At 37.9% G+C, this 23,621-nt stretch overlaps 2 protein-coding genes across 2 annotated transcripts in view; one reads left to right on the top strand and one right to left on the bottom strand.

The window, feature by feature from the left end:
• LOC115223004 (G-protein coupled receptor 22-like) overlaps positions 1-1,278 on the bottom strand; it is a 39,085-nt gene extending 37,807 nt beyond the window's left edge. The window contains exon 1 of the mRNA XM_036512012.1: positions 1,100-1,278. The gene's annotated coding sequence lies outside the window, so the exon portion shown is untranslated. The remainder of the gene's footprint in view (positions 1-1,099) is intronic.
• A 10,802-nt stretch (positions 1,279-12,080) lies between these two features.
• Positions 12,081-23,621, top strand: part of LOC115222908 (mitochondrial tRNA methylthiotransferase CDK5RAP1) — a 63,499-nt gene continuing 51,958 nt past the window's right edge. The window contains exon 1 of the mRNA XM_036511780.1: positions 12,081-12,219. Coding sequence (XP_036367673.1) covers positions 12,096-12,219 — 124 coding nt within the window. The 5' untranslated portion in view covers positions 12,081-12,095. The remainder of the gene's footprint in view (positions 12,220-23,621) is intronic.

The raw sequence follows: 23,621 nt of genomic DNA on the forward strand, positions 1-23,621 counted from the left end.
CTATCTATCTATCTTTCTATCTATCTATTTGTCTATCATCTATCTATCTGTCTATCTATCTATCTATTTATCTATCTTTCTATCTATCCATTCATCTACCTCATTCTCTCTCTCTCTCTCTCTCTCTCTCCGTTTATATATTTATATATATATATGCACACACATAGTATCTATCTATCTATTATCTATCAATACACACACACACCACTTTACATCTTTACATGCCTCCACCCACTCAATTTCACTCTCTTTCTTTTGCTCCATATCTCTGAATGTCTATTTTTCTCCACCTAATTCTCTCATTAACTTTGTTTAGTTCTCCGTTCATGGGAATTCCATGTGTGTGTGTGTGTGTGTGTGCATCACTATTTTTTCCTATCAATCTATATATATCAATCCATTCTCTCACAGTAATCTATCTCTCTCTCTTTATATATATATATATATATACAAAGAGCAATAAAGATTCAAGTTAATTTAAAAAATTTACTTGAATATGGTACCTAACTTAGATGCACCAAAAAAAAACTATACTGATTTAACAATACAGTAATGTGGGGTGATTATAAGCGAGAAAGAAGCAACAAGAATGGATAGGTTTTTAGTACGATCGTTTCATACAAGGACAGGTTTTATTAAAAGTTGCAAAGATTACAGCATATAAACGAGTCCCGTACTCATCAGCTAAAATACATGTAAGTTCTCTAGACATCCTAGTGTTTGAGGCTATACTCATGAACTAATGTAGATAATTAAACAGATTTCTAAAGTTCATTAAAGTATAGCCTCAAACACTAGGATGTCTAGAGAACTTACATGTATTTTAGCTGATGAGTACGGGACTCGTTTATATGCTGTAATCTTTGCAACTTTTAATAAAACCTGTCCTTGTATGAAACGATCGTACTAAAAACCTATCCATTCTTGTTGCTTCTTTCTCGCGTATATATATATATATATAAATATATATACACACACACACATAAAGCTAGCTAATGCGTCATACATACATCAAAAGTGCTTGTGTGTTTATGTGGTTGTTCTTGTTTAAATTGAGGACAACCCTAACTGTGCAAACCTGTAATCAAATGCATTCTACCTGTGGTCATTCCTTCTTCTGCAGGGGATGCAGTGTATCAGCGACTGTAGTATCCAATAGGTCCTTCCTTTTATTTCGAAGACTATAAGATGTAATTTTGCAAGTGATTCAACTGTTATTTCTGACAGATCGAGCACCTACACAGTGTTTCATTGCTGACTCTTCCATAAGATGTATCTAGTTCATTGCTGATGTTGTTGTTGTTGTTGTCGTTTAACACCAGGTTCCACTGACGGAACACCTTTATCCTTGACCTGTGAACTTTTTCCCTCTTAGTTTATTATTTTCACTGCTATTTTCCCATCATCTTTACCTTTCTCGTTGTCCAAGGCCATTCCTTCTCATTAATTCTCTTTGTCCTACACAAATTGTTGTAATAACAATATAAAAATATCAAAATATATTCCCACCACTGAACAGAAAAATACAAGCTGTCAATTAATAAAACTGAAAGCGGTAGGCTAAAAGACTGCTGAACAATACAATAAAACAGTTATCGAAGTTTTCTTCATTTCTTTTTTGGGGACTTTTTTCTTGAATTATTTGTTGGCCGTTGCCAGCCTCGTCTGGCCTTCATGCCGGTGGCTCGTAAAAAGCACCATCCGATCGTGGCTGTTGCCAGCCTCGTCTGGCACGTAAAAAGCACCCACTACACTCACGGAGTGGTTGGTGTTAGGAAGGGCATCCAGCTGTAGAAACATTGCCAGATCAGACTGGGCCTGGTGCAGCCTTCTGGCTTCCTAAATCCCAGTTGAACCGTCCACCCTATGCTAGCATGGAAAGTGGACGTTAAACGATGATGATGATGATGATGATTTGTTATAATTATTTCACCCGAAAAATTCCTTTTTTTGTCATGGAGGAAGCTCCAAGTGGTCAGTCTCCTTTAAATTATAGCCTATTGGCTTTTAAAGTATGGAACATTAGATATACTTGGAAAAAAAAAAGACAGAATAATCACACCTGGATTATCTTTGATCATAGGCCAGACCAAGTACTTGCAACACAATGATCACCAACAATTTGACATTATATATTCACATAGATTGTAAACACATACACTTACACATTAACTAGACTGTGCCATTATAACAGCATACATAAATGTGTTATACACACCCACAGGTACACAAACAGTGGTCAGAATAACCAAGTAAACATGCACACACACATAACAACAACAAACATATAGATACTACTAACCAACATGACCAGTAACATACATACATATATAAATCTAAATAGTGGTTAAATAGCCTCATTAACCCTTTCATTACCAACCTGGCTGAAACCGGCTCTGGCTCTGAATACAAATGTCTTATTTTCATAAATTTTGAATTAAAATCTTCCACCAAACCTTAGTCACAATTTATGTTCCTAACGCTAGCTGAATGATAACTAAGTTATTTTACTAAATTCTTTGTTATATTTAAAGTAATTGAAAGAAATATAGAGCAGCTCAAAATAAATACAGTAACAAAAGGGTTAAGGGATTAAAAAATACCCAATGAATTACTGGTTTGTTGCCTATTATTTTTTTGTGAATAGTAATAATATTCATAAAAGTAATAGGTTTAAGTATAAATCTTGGTTTATAAATTTTCAAATTAAAATTCAGAATTAATATAATTTATTAACTGCAAAAATTCAACATGTTCTCTTACAGCTGTTTTGATTTTACCCAAAGAATTAAATTCTAATAATTAAAACATGTTTTGGGGCAAAATCTCAGAGTCTGTTGAGATGTTTTGGAAGAATAACATCTAATAACCCAGTGGTATGTCTTTTCTACTCCTCTGATGAGATTTTGCCCCCAAAACCTATATATATCCTATATACAAAATACAAAATGGCTGACTGTTAGTAAGGAAAGACACACAAATAAGAAAGAAGAAAGCAAAGGACCACTGATGAGGTCACAGGAGTGTGACGAAAGAACTCTGGCCGAAATAAGATTAAGATTAATGTAAAAAATGAATAACGCTGAAGCAAAGCTACACCAAATGTATAGTGCGTGTGTTTTTATTGGATAAAATGGCAAAATGACCATTCCTAAATACAACAATATATATATATATATATATTGTTATGGGTTAGACAAGGGAAGCAACAAATAAAACAAGCCTGTATGATTCAATTATGTATTGAGAAAAAATATGGCAAGACCCACATCAAAGACAGCACAAAGCTGTTATAATATATTTGAGTCCAAGGCACAAGGCCATCACAAAATATTAGAATTCAAAGCACAGAGCTGTTACAAATAGATTGATAATATCAGTCCTTGTTGGTTGAAAATTCAATGTTGGAGATACAAAGTCGTAGATTTCCTTGGTTTATTCCTTCCTCCAGTTCAACATTAACAACTATTATGCCTCAATCTCTCCTATCCTCCTTAGCAAAACCCTTGTCCTATATATATTTTTTATTTATTAATAAAGCTGCAAAGACAGCACAAAAACTGTTACTCAGAGTTTCACATTCCTGTCTGTCAGACAGTTTTGGTTGAGAATTCCAACCTCAACCAAAATATACTAGAGTAAGCACATAAATGTGAAACAAGGTGGAAGAAACAGTTCTTGAATACAGGAGGTAGAGTAGTATGCTTTATTAATAAAGCATATTACTCTACCTCTGGTATTTGAGTACTATTTTTTTCCACCTTGTTTCATATTTATGTGCTTACTCTGATATATATATATATATGTACACACATGCATGCATGCATACACACACACACACACACACAAAGACAGACTGACAGGTATATATGTTATGTATGCATAAGTATGGGTGTGTATCTGTAAGCAACCATGAACTAAACCTGGTTTGCATGTTAATCTTTTTGGAAACTCAATCGTTAATGTTTTGCTGAATAGAAACTTTCTGGAAAATGTTATTTCAATCATGTAACAATACCTTTTTCTTAGACCAATAACCTTGTTTGTAATTTCTACTTGGATGGCCTAGGAAGATTCTTGCACTAAAATAAGTCATTGATAACTATCAGGCTCTCACAAGTCCTATACCTGCTCTCTATCTCAGTGTATATTATCATCATCATCATCGTTTAGTGTCCACTTTCCATGCTAGCATGGGTTGGACGGTTCAACTGGGGTCTGTGAAGCCAGAAGGCTGCGCCAGGCCCAGTCTGATCTGGCAGTGTTTCTACGGCTGGATGCCCTTCCTAATGCCAACCACTCCGTGAGTGTAGTGGGTGCTTTTTACGTGCCACCAGCACAGGTGCCAGACGAGGTTGGCAAACGGCCACGATCAGACGGTGCTTTTACGTGCCACCAGCACGGGGGCCAGACGAAGCTGGCAACGGCCACAATCGGATGGTGCTTTTTATGTGCCACCGACATGAGGCCAGTTAGGGCGGCGCTGGCAACGGCCACATTCGGATGGTTCTCTTACGTACCACCGGCACTGGTATCACAGCTGCAATTTCCATTGATGTTGATCGATTTCGATTTTGATTTGGATAGACAAATTCCACCTTAGAGATGATATACCATAGTGACAAAATCTTGGTCTGGCAGATGACAAGGTCACAAATGATCAAACACGTGTGTATACAAAAAGAATAAAGAAAACTATAAAAAATTTGATTTAGTAGAGAAAAGAAAAATTATCGAATGTTACAAATTGTCCATGGAATAGCTGTAAATAAATAAAGTAGCTGTCTTTTTTTTAAAACTACATTTGGACTGTAGCAGTCTTTCAGTAACGAGTGAAATGCTTTGAATAAACGTGAAATATTTTAAATACTTGGTGTGTAATCATACATAGATATGTAGGCAGACTGAGGACAGGAACTACTCACTCACTTACACACACTATGATATGAATATACAAACAGCACACACAAACATTTCAGTTTACCTAAATAATTGATTGATTGTGACAATACATTACTGTAGATAGATGATGCAAACTAATTATTGACCAGAAAAGTGAAGACAGAGAGAATCTAAAGATCCAGTATTTTGGGATATGACTGTGCTAATAATAACACAGGAATATAATATTGATTTCAATCTCAGACACAAAACAAATTCATAGACACACACACACACATACACACACACACAAATATGTATACACACATATACATATGTACATATATCATATATATATATATATAAGAATTTTTTGCGTAATGAGATAAAAAAACTAAGGCTGTGTAGATATTAGAATATTTATAGATAGAAGGTCTTACAGCTGTTTCCAGGATATTTATTAATTATATCCCTTCATTGGAGATGGTGTGAGAGGATGGTTAAGTAATAATTAATTTAAATAGGATACAAAATAGAGAGTGAGGTGGAGGAAAGAAAATAGATGTGAGATATGTAGGGGTATTGAGTTTGTAGATCCATTTTTTAGAAAGAATGGTATATATGTAAGATTCCAATACCTTATGAGAAAAATTCAACAGTATTTAAGATTGTCCATTCTAAGTATAGAGTTTATACACAATGTAAGATTCCACGAATAGTGTCATAAATAACAGTGACAAACGAAGTATAAGGTGACATGTAAAAGTACCCACTACACTCTTGAAGTGGTTGGCATTAGGAAGAGCATCCAGCTGTAGAAACTCTGCCAGATCAGATTGGAACCTGGTACAGCCATCTGGTTAGCCAGTCCTCAGTCAAATCGTCCAACCCACGCTAGCATGGAAAGCAGACATTAAACAATGATGATGATGATATATACATATATACATTCATATATATACATAAATGTCAAACGAAGAAAATCAGTGTCCAACACCACATTGGTAGATATAATTTCTTTATTTGTGAATTAAGGCTACCATTGGTTTCAATGTTAAGAAAAGTAGAAAAATATCCTAGTGTCTTAGTAATTTTTCAAGCTGACCTCCATTTTGGAAAACCCAACCTTGTTTAGTTTGCGGGGATTCTGATGAATATATATGTAACTTAAATGTTAATATATTTAATGATTTAGTATTAAAAAGTTAACCAGAAACAATTATGTGATGAATTAAAGGCAATATTGGATAACTTCAGACATGTTTTAATTTTAATCTTATTAAGACCTCATTAGCAAACCTTGACTTCACCATGTTTACCAAAGTAAAGATAAGAGAATGTAAATGTAGAAAATTCTACGAAATTAAAAATTCTTTTAGAGAATATAATTACTCAAAGTGGGATGGATGTATAGGTTATTAGACAGACAGTCAGACAGGAAAACTTTCAGAAAGGCAGGCAGTGAGATAGATAGAGAGAGGGGGGAGACAGACAGACAGGCGGATGGACAAACAGATGGAGAGATGAACAGACAGGCAGATAGACAGACAGGCAGTCAGACAGACAGCTTGATAGATAAATAGACAGATGGACAGACGGACGGACGGTTGGATGGATCGATGGATAGAGGGATGGATGGATCTCTCTAGATGTGTAATATCTAGAGAAGATATAGAGAGAGTTTGATGGAGGTAGACAGGTAAATATACACATAGAGAGAGACAAGGTGAGAAAGAGAAAGAGAGACAGAGATTATTTGGTAAGTTAATGGGTATAAGGAAAGAAACAAGTTAAAATAATCACTCTAATGCACTAAGATGTGAATGGAATAAATAATAGAAGTGATTCTATAGAGATAGGGTAATGGTGGTGGTGGCAGTGGAAATTGGGGGGGATATTGGTTGAGGTGGTGAAGGTTGGTATTAGTAGTGATGGTATCTGGTGTTGTTGGTATTGGTGGTGGTAATGGTAGTGGTGGGAATAATGGACATTACTTAAGATACTTCATAATAAGGATTAGTGAAAATAAGATGTTTAGAGACATTAATTTATTTAAATGAATGGATTATCCCTTCCTTTGAACCAACACAATGGAACCTCTTCAGTGTCACTCAACTTGCTAGAAATAGCAGCTTAATCTCCCTCAAAACTCCATCCTATTGTCCTTGAAGAAAAGGGACACATTGGTTAGTGTAGTCCAACATGCCCCTAGAAATACAGGATGGTCAGAGCAGGAATGCTTTTGATCATTGATCTGCTCAAGAAAGGCTCTGTGCATGTGTGTGCGTGCATGCATGCATGCGCATACGTGCATGCTCGTGCATATGTGTGTTTGTGTTAGTCTCTCACTACTTGACAACTGACGTTGGTTTGTGTACATTCCTGAAGCTTAGTAGTTTGGCAAGAGACACAGACAGAGTAGATACAAAACTTAAAAGAAGTACAGTTGTTGATTCAACCTTCAAGGCTATGCCCCAGCTTGGCCACAGTCCAGTGACAGGAAGTACAAGAATCAAAGAATATAAAGCTGATGATGTACCTCAGCACACTTAGCATTTTATTTAGTTGGCCAAAGATTGCAAAAAAAAAAAAAAGAAAGAAAATAGGTTCTCCATTATACAAGTGTGTCGTTCTAATTACAGGTGGGAATGAAACACGTCAATGACTAAACAACATCAAATTCTATTGCTATGCTACTTGCATCACACCATACAATCCCTTTCTTTCTGTTTCCGGCACATACCAATTTCTTTACTACCCACAAGGGGCTAAACACAGCAAGGACAAACAAGGACAGACAAACGGATTAGGTCGTAACTGGTACTTAATTTATTGACCAGTGCGTAACTGGTACTTAATTTATTGACCCCGAAAGGATGAAAGGCAACGTCAACCTTGGCGGAATTTGAACTCAGAACGTAACGGTAGATGAAATACCTATTTCTTTACTACCCACAAGAGGCTAAACACAGAGAGGACAGACAAACGGATTAAGTCAATTACATCAACCCCAGTGCGTAACTGGTACTTAATTTATCAACCCCGAAAGGATGAAAGGCAAAGTCGACCTCGGTGGAATTTGAACTTAGAACGTAGCGGCAAACGAAACACCACTAAGCATTTCACCCGGATCTAAACACTGTAACTTAGTGATGGTGGAGGGACAAACACAGATACATACATACAAGTGGTCGATGCCAATGCCATCTGACTGGTCCCATGCCAGTGGCATGTAAAAAGCACCATTCAAGCGTGGTCGTTGCCAGTGCCACCTGACTGGTGGCACCTGGTTGGTGGCACGTAAAAAGCACCATTTGAGCATGGTTGTTGCTGGTGGCATGTAAAAAGCACCCACTACACTCTCGGAGTGTAGAAACCTTGCCAGATCAGATTGGAGCCTGGTGCAGCCTCTTGGCTTGCCAGTCCTCAAACTGCCCAACCCATGCCAGCATAGAAAGCGGACGATAAGCGATGGTGATGATGATGATGAGGAGGAGGATATATACATATATATATATATATATATATATATATTCATGCATGACAGGCTTCTTTCAGTTTCCATCTACCAAAAATGCTCACAATGCTTTGGTCAGCCTGAGTATATAGAAGAAGACACTTGAACAAGGTGCCAGGCATTGGGCCTGAACCCGGAACCATGTGGTTGGGAAGCAAGCTTCTTACCACACAGCCACAGAGACTTTTAGCCAACACCAAATGTGTAGGCAAATGTAAATACCTTGAGTTTATATACAACATCTCTCTAGATAAAGAATGAGACATCAACCAAATTAAGCTTCAGTCCTGAGTTAGCTTTTCATCAATGACCTAGTACCCTCATTAACTGGGGGACACTGCTTATAAACCCCCACTATTAGTAAGGAGTATCAAGGAATTGGTTGGACGACTTTACATACACACAACTCATTCTTGACAGTTATTTCAATTAATTAATTACTGATAACATAACAGTGTTCTTTTGTTTGCAAGACATCTAATCTACACAATGTATTAACAGATTTCTAACCATCATCCTTTATAGTAAACACATGTAAACATCTTATCTTTGTGAATAGTCAAGAGTTTACGCTGTCACAGATGAAATATAAACACAGGATTTAAAAACTAATCCTCATCTAATCTTCATATTACAGACAGTTTTTCGAAATCAGTGACGAAAAGTTACTGGAAAAATGATATATAAGGATTTGCAAACGGACTCCCTTCATTGAAAACCGGTGATTGCCGTACACTGAAGACAGGCAAATACCTAGAAATTGCAGTCTGTGCATATCACTTAGGTTGACGAGAGAGGGATGACCTCCCTTTGCAAATACCATAAGGGCACAGAAAGTGTGTCTAAAGCCAGCTGGAGACGATGATCTCCTGGGGCTACAAGCTACAGTAACACCCACCCTTAGTGGTTAGCCATATTGAGATGGCTAGTATACCTTACATAATCTTCATATTATATCCCTGATAATATTGTATGCCACACATAGCACTGTAACAGAATGTTGTAAACACAACTGAGAAATATGAATTGTCTGGATTGGTGGATATTTTACTCCTTACAGTCAACCAGCTCCCATAATATAATACTGCCTACAGATTCCCATCATGCACGCTTAGAGAGACCCTTGAAATATAAATAGCAAAGGTGCCCTTGGCATGATTTGAACTCAGAATGTAGACCTCTTCTCTGTCACTCAGGATATCGAATCTAGTTCTCTTTTGTTTCTGGCATTTCAAAATATAATCTTCAAAGACAGATTTTTGTTTATATGTTCACTTGTACTGTATCTCTGAAGTATTTTAAGTGTACGTTTCCTCACTTACATATATATATATATTCATACAACTATGTATGTATATATATATATATATATTATATATATATATATGTATACTAGCTTAAGGTGACCCGCTCTATGTGCTGGTGAGGGTGTGATTATTACTTTCTCTTGCTTCCTTTCTGTTTCTTATCGCCACATTCTCCCTCTTTGTTTCTCTCTCACTTTCCCACTCTCTTACTCGTCCTTTCTCTCAGACTCTCCCTCGCTTTCTCTTACTCTCTATCTTTCTCTTATCTGTCTCTCTCCCATTTATAAAAAACAAAAGATCTTGAGTAAGTTGAGAAAGAAAATATTCTGAAAGATCAATCATAAATATCAGGCAGTGACAACGGAAAGCACACTTGCCTTTTGTACATGCCACTATTTGAGCGATTAAAAATAAGGTAAAAAAAATGATGCCGCCAGTTAAATGATGATGATGTGTCACAGGTTTCTTTCAATTTTGCTCAATCAAATCCACTCACAAGGCTTTTGGTCAGCCTGAGGCTATATTAGAAGATACTTGCCCAAGGTGCCTCACAGTGCGACTGAACTCAGAACATGTGGTTCTTACCGCACAGCCATGCTCGCACCTATATATATATATATCATCATCATCATCATCGTTTAACGTCCGTTTTCCGCGCTAGCACGGGTTGGACGGTTCGACCGGGGTCTGGGGAGCCAGGGGCTGCCACAGGCTCCAGTCTAATGTGGCAGTATTTCTACAGCTGGATGCCCTTCCTAACGCCAACCACTCCGTGAGTGTAGTGGGTGCTTTTTACGTGCCACCTGCACAGGTGCCAGAGGGGTCTGACATCGGCCACGATCAGTTGGTGCTTTCGTGGCCGATGCCAGACCCCTCTGGCATATATATATATATATATATATATATATATAGTTAATCCAAACGTGGAACAAATATAGTATTATTGGAGGCTCAGGAAAGAAGGAGGGTTTAACGTTTCGAGCGGAGCTCTTCGTCGGAAACATAGTAGAAGGAAAGATCCAGAGAAGGGAAGACAGAGGAAAAAAAAATCGCCAACAGTACACACGCGGTCACAATGTTCTTTTAGAACGGTGAATTATTATCGCCTTCCTTCCACCTATACTCCCCCTTATAATATGGATTAGCACTGGACCCAGCCCTATACACTCACCTCATCACCCTTACCACTGACACTAATCTCTTCCCTTTCCCTTCAATACTCCCTTTCACAATAGTGTCTACTTTGTTATTCTCCCCACCTCCACCACCACCACCACCCTCTCACAACTGTAAATCTGTTCCTGTCACCATACTTCACTTTCCCTCATCACCTTACCTAAAATAATCTCTCTCTCTCTCTCCCTATCTTCTCTTTAGTTATAGGTGTTCCTCTAGGCTAGTGCTTTTCAAACTTTTTGCTGGAGCAGAACCCCAAGGAAACATTCCACTGGCTTGAGGAACCCCTGTGCAATAATTTAATAGTCTTATGCACACATATCTGCACAGGAGAATTAAAAATTACTGCCGATTTTAGCAGTTTTGTAACTTCTTGCGGAACCCCTGGACTGTACTGGCAGAACCCTAAGGTTCCATGGAACCCTGGTTGGAAACCCACTGCTCTAAGCCCTTCTTTCAAGTTGCAAAGTGACCTTACTACTACTGGTGCCATGTAAAAAGCACCCAGTACATTCCATAAAGTGGCTCCTGTTAAGAAAGGCTTCCGACCATAAACACAATGCCAAAACAAACATTGGAACATAATGCAGTCTTCCAGGTTGCTACATCCTGTTAAACCATCCAATCCATGCCAGCAGGAAGAGTGGACATTAAATGATGATGATGATGATGATGATCGTCCACATGGTTTATGGCTCAACTTGCAACAATTCACTATGGTGCCCTAAAGAACAGCTGTTGCAAGTATGCTGCACCAGCTGGTTGGAGCACTATTTTAAAAATTACATTTCTCTTTGAACAGACTTTGTACATGGTTGCTCAACCTTCCGAAAATAGCAACCAAATCTCCCTCTTTGTCTTAAATAAGGATGGACATAATGCAGTCTTAGATAGACTATAGAAGATGGAATTAGTTATAATTCAAACGCCATTGACCATAGGTCACTCAGTTGGAGTGACCCTGGACCGAACACCTATGGCAACACCACCAACAACAACAACAGCACCACCACCATCACCACCAAAACCATGACGGTACTGTCACCACTACTACCAATGCCATCACTATGATGCCAACCAACCACTGCCACCACCCATCACCATCAATATCATCATCATCACTACCACCACCATCATCACCAACATCACCATTGCCAACACCACCATCATTGATCTAACATTCCAACCAGAATTACTCTAAAGTGAAGCCATTGATGGACCACAATGAGGAAATGGAAAGAGGATGGCAGGAGGAAGGACCAGAGAGGAGGATGCGGGTGTCCAAATCTTCTATGAATGCTTGTTTCTGGCAGCTGTGGCCATTATTGGTCATTATTGGTCAGTGTGGCTTGTTTATTTCCTCTGACTTATTCTGGCCTTTTGTTTGTGTGGTTGAATGTTTGTTGGGTTTTTTTTTTATCTTTTGTGTCTGTGTTTTGTTTGCCTGCCATAATTTACCTTATTTATAAGTGTATATATATATATATATACATATATACACACATTTCTATACAAACACAATTATGCACACACACTTATACATACAAGTTTAACTTCATAAAATCAATACCACGTTTTGTGCCTGCAGCATATTGAATACATTAATACATGTACAATAATAAGCAGGTATATTGTGTACAAATGCACAGACATCATCATCATCATTGTCGTCATCGTTGTCATTGTATCTATCATTTTGCCCCCACCTTCTAGGCTGGCATTGATTGAATGGTTTGTCAGAATTCAACAAGTTGAAGGAGAAGGTTGTGCTTCAGTGTCTCAGTTTTGGTCCTCTTTGTCACCAACTACTTTATAGAGTCTACTGAGGGCTTTAACCCTTTAGTGTTCAGCTTAATCTGTTAAATGTAATACATTTTTCACTCAAATTATTTTCAGGAGTGGCGGTGTGGTAAGTAGCTTGCTAACCAACCACATGGTTCCGGGTTCAGTCCCACTGCGTGGCATCTTGGGCAAGTGTCTTCTGCTATAGCCTCGGGCCGACCAATGCCTTGTGAGTGGATTTGGTAGACGGAAACTGAAAGAAGCCTGTCATATATATATATATATATATATATATATATATATGTATTTGTGTGTATGTTTGTGTCTGTGTTTGTCCCCCTAGCATTGCTTGACAACCGATGCTGGTGTGTTTACGTCCCCGTCACTTAGCGGTTCGGCAAAAGAGACCGATATAATAAGTACTGGGCTTACAAAGAATAAGTCCCGAGGTCGATTTGCTCGACTAAAAGCGGTGCTCCAGCATGGCCGCAGTCAAATGACTGAAACAAGTAAAAGAGTAATTAATCATACATTATCTTACAGCTTTGAAGTTTCGATGGTGTGATAGTTTATTCTTAGAATGTCAATGTAGGTTAGGTGTGAGGGGTTAGATATGGCCAGTTTGAATGTAAAACATGTTGGATATTTGGGCCGGATATGGCCGGCTTAAACACCAAAGGGTTAATTGTGGTGCCGTCATTGTAGAGAATGCTTTACAACAGACAACACTAAAGAACTACCTTGATGGAAGGCTGACCTAGGGTTGAATAACAACAACAACAACAACAATTGAATGATCAAAGTATGTACACACATACACATATACACATCTGTGTACGTTTACTGCTTCTCTTTTCCCTTCCCCCACACCACCAAACCTCAGTCCAACACCTAGTCCCCACTCCCCAGCAACACGGTTGCAACTAGACAAGCATACGTCTGTCATGCCTGCACACATTATTACCAAAGGCATGAAAAACATATGTACTCACACGCATGCTCCAAATGAAAACACACACACACACACACACAAAACAATAACCTATCCATGCATTTGCACAGCTGTTATACATACACACTCACACTCTCACCAGCCTAGCTTTTGTTGGCTTCTAAGTCTGCCAGATACCAAGGCACCACCAGTGTCCTGTCCAGCCACACAGTGCATGAAGTTCTCCTTTCTAATGCACCTGGTATTAATGAAATAGCAACCTCACTTCTAACAACACCATGTTTACCATGTTTCTTGCCCTGACCAATAGCAGCTCATTTTCCAGCAGCTGTCTAGAACTTCCTGCATGTCTCTATTTGGTAGGCCCCAGTTAGGAGCCTACAAAACTTTAAGTCGCATGGAGCCAAACCAAACTGTTTTGAATAATAATAATAATAATGATGATGATGATGATGATAATAATAATAAGATCATTATCATCATCATTTAACGTCTGCTTTCCATGCTAGCATGGGTTGGACGGTTCAACTGGGGTCTGGGGAGCCCGAAGGCTGCACCAGGCCAGTCAGATCTGGCAGTGTTTCTACAGCTGGATGCCCTTCCTAACGCCAACCACTCCGAGAGTGTAGTGGGTGATTTTATGTGCCACCAACACAGGTGCCAGACGAGGCTGGCGAACGGCCACGATCGGATGGTGTTTGTTACGTGCCCACAGCACGGAGGCCAGTCCATGCAGTACTGGCTACGGCCACGTTCGGATGGTTTTCTTGTATGCCACCGGCACTGGTACCACAAAGATACAAATTCCATTGATGTTCATCTATTTTGATTTGATTTGATTTGATTTTGATTTTCACTTGCCTCAACAGGTATTTTATATATATATATATATATATATATATATTTATGTATGCATGTATACACACACATATAATATATAGAGAGAGGGTGATAGATAAATATATACATACATACACATATACACACATATATGCTGACATATATAAATATATGTATTGGGTTGGCAAAAAAGGCCCCTCTTCCAATATTCACTTGTCCATGATGAAAAATACTTCTCCAGTATTGTCCAGTATTCTGATCTACAGAATTTATATTTTTTCTATCCAAATGATTTTGAAGACTGCAGGATAAATAATAATCAAATAAGACAATGTCTTGCAAATATGGTGGGTGGGGTACTGTTTCCCATTCAAACTGCTCCAGCCTTTGGAATGTCATCCTTGCTGTTTGTGACCTTCCTGATGGAAGAACACCTTTCGTCTGGAAACCAAAGATGATCGTTTTTCTTCAAGCACTGACTTAAGCCGTTCAAGCTTCTCACAGTAGATCTCTTTTGTTATCATTGGTTTGGGTTCAAAGTGGACTAAACCTTTCCTATTCCACCAAACAGACAACAACACTTTACGTGGGTGAAGACCTTCTTTAGCCTGGGGTGCTGATGTTTCTCCTTTCCCTCCCCACTGCCTTTGGTGCTTGACATTTTTATTGAGAACCCGTTTCTTATCACCAGTCATTATTCGGTCCAAAAAAGTTCATTTTTGAGATGTGACAGCAAAGAAGAGCCTCTTCCTTCCCCTCCTAAATTTGGCTGCCCACTTTTGCCCTATTGATTTTGCTGGAACATCTAGTCACTAGTTACTTTTGAAGTCTTTGAACAGTCAGATGTGAGTTTAGCTAAAAAGAATCAATGCAATTGTTATTGACCCTTTAGCATTTAAACCAGCCATATCCGGCCAAAAGTATTCTGCCTGTTTTATGTTCAAACTGGCCAGATCAGGTCTCTCACACTAACCCTACAATATCGTTTTAAAAATTAACAGCTACCTCATCAAAATCTCATAGCTACAAGATAATTCATGATAAGTTCAAAACTATGTGGGTGGAAAAGCATTAATTTTGGTAGAATAATGTGAACACCAAAGGGTTAAGAGCTGAAATTACTGCATGCAAGATTTCACAGTGCTAGCATCACTCCTTCGTAGTCTGCCTATGAACTTTTCAACCCATCCTCATAGTAATGAAGGAGAATGTTCTGAAATTATAATAGCCAAAGAAAGAACATGTAGGAGAAAGTTTAAAGAGTTATTACCTCTGTTAGCAACAAAGGCATTCTCGCTTTCTTTCCCCTTCTCTCTCTCCCCACTCTCTCTCATTCTTTCTCTTTACAATTGAAAGGCTGTATGATGTTTTTGTTAGAACTGCAATGTTGTAAGGTAGTAAGACGTGATCATTGAATGCAGAGGTCTTACAAAGACTATAACTGTTCAACCCATGACAGCAAAGAAAATAGAACAAAGAATGATGATGATATATTTGTTTATGCATACATTGGAAGATATAGACCTTTTGTGATTCTACATCATGACTAGAAATTTCATTTTGAGGATCCCTAGATAAGTAACAAATGATAAAACACAAGCTCTTATACAAATATCAGCAGCATACAGATTGGGAAGTATTCTATGTCTGATGAGAGTTGAAGCTCGTTAGAGAGTTTCATTTTATTTGACTAAGGAGAGAAGGAAAGAAAAAGACATTTGTTTACAATTGTCAGGCTACAACAATAGATCTCATGGGTTGAGAAAATAGGTTTTCTATGAACCATACAAAAGACAGAGTAGAGGATGAACACTGTATAATGCATAATTAATTCATTCATATACACACACACACGTGTTGGGGGGGGTTATGTATGTATACATACATACATGATGGCTGTCATCTGACTAAAGAAGACCATCACACTGATCATTTCCCACGCAATATGACAATGCTTTTGTATGAGGTTATCATAGCTGCAGTTGGCTTCACCCAGTCTTGTGTCCAAGGCTTCCATGCTCACTATGGTGTCCTCCTACTCAACCAGGCATCAGCAAGTCCCCTCGCCAGCAATTGCACAGCCTAAAATTTTAGGTTCAATAATGCTCACACCACGCCTCACAGATGCTCTCCATCCTACTCACATACAAGCCAGGGAAAGATATTCAGTGCCAATATGGGTTGCAGGCTGAGGAATGTGGGAGCACTATGATCTCAAGTGCAAGCAACAGTGGTTATCCTGGAAATCGGAGTTGTTGAAGTGGAAGATGCAGCCTAGCTTTGAAAAGCAGATGACAACAATGACATCAACATGGCTAAGTTGGACACAGTGCTGAAGGAGGTGAATCTGGCTCTGAGATGGGGGCTGCACTCCATCAAAATCTGAACCAATTCGGCTACTGTGCTTGGGTGGGTAGGACCAGTGATCACCAATGAAAAGAGAGTTCAAACCAAAGAGGCTGCAGAAATGTTAGTAAAGTACCACCTGGGGGTTCTTGGGGAACTAGCGACCAAACTTTGTTTGAAGCTGAAAGTGATTTTTGTGCCCTCAGAGAGGAATAAGGCTGACATTCTAACCAGGGTGAAAAAGATCTGGTTGGCAGTGCCAGAAGATTCAGAGTAGGGAATAGCTGCAGTATGTCAGTAGGTGACTCAGAACTAAGGGGACTATATGTCATGCATCATATGGGCGTGAATAGAACCCTGTGTCTTTCCATTCAAAAGGTGGACGGGGACTGTAATAGGTGTGCACGAGCCAGGAAACATCTCACTGGTGCACAACTGGAGACGATTGGTGGTGGATGTGACACACTACTGACAGGGGACATATCTCTCAAGGGTCAACAGCAGACTGAGTTGGATGACCATATGGAGGAAAATGAAAACAGGTACTGCAGATGAGGCTGCATCTATCCTGAATGATGTATTCCTGGAACGGGATCCCGTGGATGAATTACTGATGGACAATGACACCACATTTCATTGAGAGATGCTGAAGGAGATGCTTGATAAGTGGAACATGCTCTACTTCTTCAGAGTGGCATTACAGGCTGAGAGGAAATGGGATCATGGAAAGACACCATTGCACAATCAAGGCCATGGTGGAGAGGGGACACATCTCACCACTGGAAGCAGTATTCTGGTACAATATATCACCCTGATCAGGACAGGCAGAGGAGTCCATGCCACACAGAGTGATATTCAGGTGTGAATAGCAGCATCCATGTACATCACAACATGCTGTGGAAGAGAGAGAGAGCCTGTCTTTGTGCAGGTAGGAGAGGAAGTCTAAGTCAAGCCCCCAAAAGCATGCTGCACACATAGCAATTCAGCAAAAGAGGAAAATAGAATAAGTACTAGGCTTAGAAAAAAAGAAGTATTAGGGTCGAATCATCTGACTAAAAATTCTTCAAGGTGTTACCCCAGCATGGCCACAGTCTAATGACTGAAATAAGTAAACGATAAAAGAAAGATATGTATCAGTGTGTGTTAGTGTTGTACTTAAAATTTTTTAATACAACTTGTACTACAGGATGTGTTCATCAGCTATTGACTTGAAATCCCCACACAGATACACACATGTACACACAAATATACACACATATCTATCTGTCCATCTGTCTATCAATTAATTTAGACAGACAGACAGATAGATAGATACATACATGAGAGAGAAAAAGAAAGAGAAAAGGACAAAAGCAATGAGAGAATTAGTAGTACAAAAGTACCAACCACGGTAGTTGTGTTTGGTCTTCATTTTTTTTTACCTTTCTGGTATTTTCTTAAATATTAATGTTGTCTTTCAAACAAAAGCCATTATCATCATCATCACTCTTATTATCGCCATCAACATCATCATTGTCATGTTTACCATCATTTTTGACACCATCAACATCATTTATATCATCATCATCATAATTGCCACCACCACCACCATCATTGTCACATCCACCATCATCATCATCATTGCCAACTTTCTTTCCATTGCCATATTTAATCATGATTAGCAGTGATTATGGGCAAGTGGAGGAGGTTAATCTATTATAGTTCCAGAATTAACCAGAGTTGAATGCCATTTCCATTTCTCCTTGGTCAATAATCAATGAAACGTGTGTCAATATACTTCAAAAATGAAGCCTTTACCACAAAGCAAAATGGAATTATTACTTATGAAAAGTATTATTATTATTCATATACTCACAACAGATTAAATTGTTGGAAAAAAAAATTCCTAACATCAGGCAACAATAAGTAACCTTAAACGCCAAGAACCATCCTAAGTATCCTAGCTGTCACTAATAACACTGTTTTCTGGAGCTGTACTAAATTGGGTTTTATGCCTATTTCTTCTATCCATCTGTTCAAATCTGTAGTGATAGTTCCTAATGCACCTATAACTCCTGGGATACATTTTACCCGCACTTTCCATAGTCTCTGTAATTCAATAGCTAGGTCCTGGTACATTGCTATTTTTTTATATACCTCTCATATTTATTTTCTCATCATTTGGGACTGTAAAGTAAATTATCTGGCACTTTCTTTCCTTTTTATCTACTACTGCTTAATCAAGCCTTTTAGTTTCTATTACTCTGTCAGTCTGAATGTTAAAGTCCCACAACATCTTGTATTATTACTTTATACTACTTTACTAAACTCATGTTCATACCATTTATCAGTATGGTCAAATCCTAGCTTTCTACATAACTCCCATTGGATTAATCTCCCTAGGTTATCAAGTCTTTTCTTGTATTCTTTCTGTGCCAGCGTGCTACATTCACTTAGTATACGAGTAACACTTTCTGCTTTTGAGTTGTATAACCTACATTAGGAACCTACTTGGTTTTTGTCTATCTTGGCTTTTATCCAATTAGTCCTTAATGCTTGGTCTTGTGCTGCATATTAGAAACAAACTTCCCTGCCTCCCATAAGTATAATGAAATATTTTCTCGTAAAACAGTTAGAATATCATACTCTACTCTTCCAAATATAAGTACCATAATAGCTAAACAATCATAATTCAACTTTTAGACTTAAACATAATGCAAGTTGCACAACACTATCTAATAAAATTTGGAAGTTAAAAGGAAATAATATTAGATTTAGCCTTAAATGGGACATAGTAAGAAAGGCACAGCCTTATAAAAATAGTACGGATGGATGTGAACTTTGCTCTATGGAGATATATAAAATTTTGAAACATAGGGATAATGTAAACTTATTAAATAACCGGTTTGAACTAGGAGTATCGTGCATTCATTGTACTACCCATACCTTTAAATATTTTTTAAAATAGCATTTTTGTTATTCCTAAATTTTAGATCTTGATGTTTTTTAAAATCCAATAAGGAAATAATACACTCTACTATTTTTTATTTAATCAGCAATGTATTATCAGTAAATTTAAATAACAAAGTAAAATCAATGATAAGCAGTGTCTTCCTGTGAAAAAAATATGATATTGTTGATGAAACTTGTTCTTTGTCTACCTACTTCCCCTCTTTGTGATTTTGGTTAATGGAATAACTATAAAAATGAATCTTTTGAATTCAACTAAATTTTATATTTTTATGCAGCTGAAGATTGCTCTACATTTTAAAACTGATGTAATACTTGCATTGTTCAATTAAATGGAGTTGCATGAAATGATTGTAATGCATTACCTCTGGATATCCTTGTTGCTTATTTTGATATATATATATATATATATATATACTAGCTTATATGAGTGTGCGCTTAGATGTACATCCACACACATAAGCTAGCTCCTCTGGAGGGTTCTTCATTGGGCCTTGGGCCCAACAATCACACTTCATGCATTAAGTGCATATTAAATTTTATTAAGCTTGACCAAGTTGCTCTGGCACTCAATCACTACCTCCTTTATCTCACCTTGTCCTATCCACCCTTATTTATAATGTGTAGTAGCCATGTATCCCTTACGTAGCAAAATACCTGTGCTTTTCCCTCTATCATACTTTACCTTTTCAACACTTGCTATAAAGCCACCTCCCCCTCTCAAATACTACCCACTCCAACATAGTTGTAGGAGCTTCTTCCTTTTTCTTTTTCCCTTTTTTCCTGTTCTTACTTGGCAACCTCACTAGTGGTGGTGGAATAAAACACACACCCAGTACACACTGTAATATGGTTGGTATTAGGAAGAGCATCCAACAATAGAAACCATATCAAAGCTGATGCTAGAACTTAGTGCAGCTTGCCAAATCCTGTCGAACTGTCCAACCAATACTAGCATGGAAAATATCAAAAATATGCCTCCGTCTCTCTCTCTCTCTCTCTGGGTAATTATTATTACATTTTCTCTAGGTTTCAGCTCTCGTCCCCATATTCTCACACTCTCCTTCCCCACTTCCACCAAATAATCAATCAATCAATCAGTCAATGAATGAATTCCTAGAGTTTCTACTAATCAAAAATAAAAAAATCCATGTTATTCTTATTTCTCTTTTCATTCACACAATATATTTTATTTTCATATTTTTGTTAGTTTTACACTAACAACAACAATAAAAGATAATAATATAAAATACTACCAAAAATACTAATTCATTGTTACAGTGTGTGTTTCTTTCTTTTTTCTCTTTCTTTCTCTCTTTCTCTCTCTCCCTCTCTCTTTCCATCATACCTTTCCTATTAAATCCTTTTTCAGTCATTTTTTTCCCCCATCAATGACTTGAAGGAAAATTGTTAGAAGTACCAAAAATATATTTTATTAAAAACCAAACTGGTCCAAATGCTTCATTAAGTTATGTTATACAAATGGTGAGGGAAGAATGAGGGGGTGAGGGACAGTTAAAATAAAAGATAAAAAATGTTACTGGACTCGGCTCCCATACTTTCCCCACATCCTGTTGATGTTGTTATTAGATGAACTCATAGAAAAGAATTGGAGAAAACATGACACCACATACACATAAACACTTAAGTACAGATGCAAGCACATTTATATAATAAGCATATATATAGTCGTTGGAGTGGCTGTGTGGTAAGTAGCTTGCTTACGAACCACATGGTTCCAGGTTCAGTCCCACTGTGTGGCACCTTGGGCAAGTGTCTTCTACTATAGCCTTGGGCCAACCAACCGACCAAAGCCTTGTGAGTGGATTTGGTAGATGAAAACTGAAAGAAGCCCGTCGTATGTATGTATATATATATATATATATATATATATATGTGTGTGTGTGTGTGTGTGGTGTGTGTGTGTGTGTGTGTGTGTGTATGTTTGTGTGTTTGTCACCCCCAACATCACTTGACAACCGATGCTGGTGTGTTTACGTCCCCGTAACTTAGCGGTTCGGCAAAAGAGACCGATAGAATAAGTACTAGGCTTACGAAGAATAAGTCCTTTTGCAATCTCAAGAACTTACCCACCCATCCATCCTCTCCAATGCCCTGCACTCTTCACTATATACACCTCCCTGAGACTCGGGTAAATGACACCCAGCCTTACCCCCTCATCACATCTTCATCTCATTTTCCTCTTCTCTCCACCTGAGGTGCCAATGTTTCTCCTCTCATGCATGATTCCTTTTTCTCTCCTTCAATATAATACTTCCCCTAGATGGAGGGATCTTGTCTTGTAAGCTACTTGGTAATCTTATTGCAGTATGTGCCATATGAAAAATGGTTGGGACATCCAGCCGTAGAAACCTTGCCAAAGTAGACAGCAGGGTTTAGTGCAGTCTTTTGTCCTATTGGTTCCTCTCGAATCATCCAACCCACACCAGGATGGGAAACAGGTGTTAAATGATGAGGAGGAGGTGTGTATATGTGTGAGTGGGTGTATGTTTGTTTCTCTTTGTCTTGACATTGCATGATTGTTGTGAATGAAGGTCACTCATATCCAATCTCCCATGAAATCATGTCTGGCCATAGTGAAATATTATCTTGCTGGGAAACAGATAAGGTAAGAGTTGGCAACAGGATAGGTATTTAGCCACAGAAAATCTGCCTCAATAACCTTAATTCAACCCATAGAAGCCTGCAAAAATCAAAATTTAAAACGATGATGATGATGAAGAGAGAGACAGATGTTTGTGTGATATGTATGCACTGACTGACACAGCTTCAGATATCATTCTTTGGTAAGTAAATCTAAAAGAATTGAATACATTTGGAAATTAGTATTATTTTCTTTTGAATTTTTTTCATTGATTATCAATAAAGTAATTGAGATTATATTACATCAGACACAGAAGCATTCACGTACACACAAGTAAGATCTCTTCTGTGTCTGATGTAATATATATACTTTTTACTCTTTACTTGTTTCAGTCATTTGACTGTGGCTATGCTGGAGCACTATCTTTAGTTGAGCAAATCGACCCCAGGACTTATTCTTTGTAAGCCTAGTACTTATTCTATCGGTCTCTTTTGCCGAACCGCTAAGTTACAGGAACATAAACACTGTTTTCTTCCTCCTCTCCATACTTAATATTTTCTGATTTTTCCATCTCTTTCTTTCACCTGTAACAACTAAGTTGTATAAGCATACATCAGGAGATTTTATGCACATGCATGTGTGCATTTATATATATATATATATATATATATATATATATATATATATATAAACATTGCCAGATTAGACTGGAGCCTGGTGCAGCCTTCTGGCTTCCCAGAACCCCGGTCGAACCGTCCAACCCATGCTAGCATGGAGAACGGACGTTAAACGACGATGATGATGATGATATATATATATATATGTATTTGTATATATTGTATATATATATACAAATGATGAGGAGGATGTGTGTATATGTGTGGGTGGGTGTATGTTTGTTTCTCTTTGTCTTGACATTGCATGATTGTTGTGAATGAAGGTCACTCATTTCCAATCTCCCATGAAATCATGTCTGGCCATAGCGAAATATTACCTTGCTTGGAAACAGATAAGGTAAGAGTTGGCAATAGGAAAGGTATTTAGCCATAGAAAATCTGCCTCAATAACCTTAATTCAACCCATAGAAGCCTGCAAAAATCAAAGCTATGTACATGCGTCTATATGTTTTAGTGTATATATGTATATTATAGATGGCCTGGTATGTGCATATATTACTAAATCTATATGTAATTCAATGGGAAAATGTTTAAAAACGGATATAACTTTTAATGTAGTAATTGATCAATATTTTACAAATAATTATTT

This window comes from Octopus sinensis, linkage group LG21, assembly GCF_006345805.1.
Source record: "Octopus sinensis linkage group LG21, ASM634580v1, whole genome shotgun sequence".
Classification (NCBI taxonomy): Eukaryota; Metazoa; Mollusca; class Cephalopoda; order Octopoda; family Octopodidae; genus Octopus; species Octopus sinensis.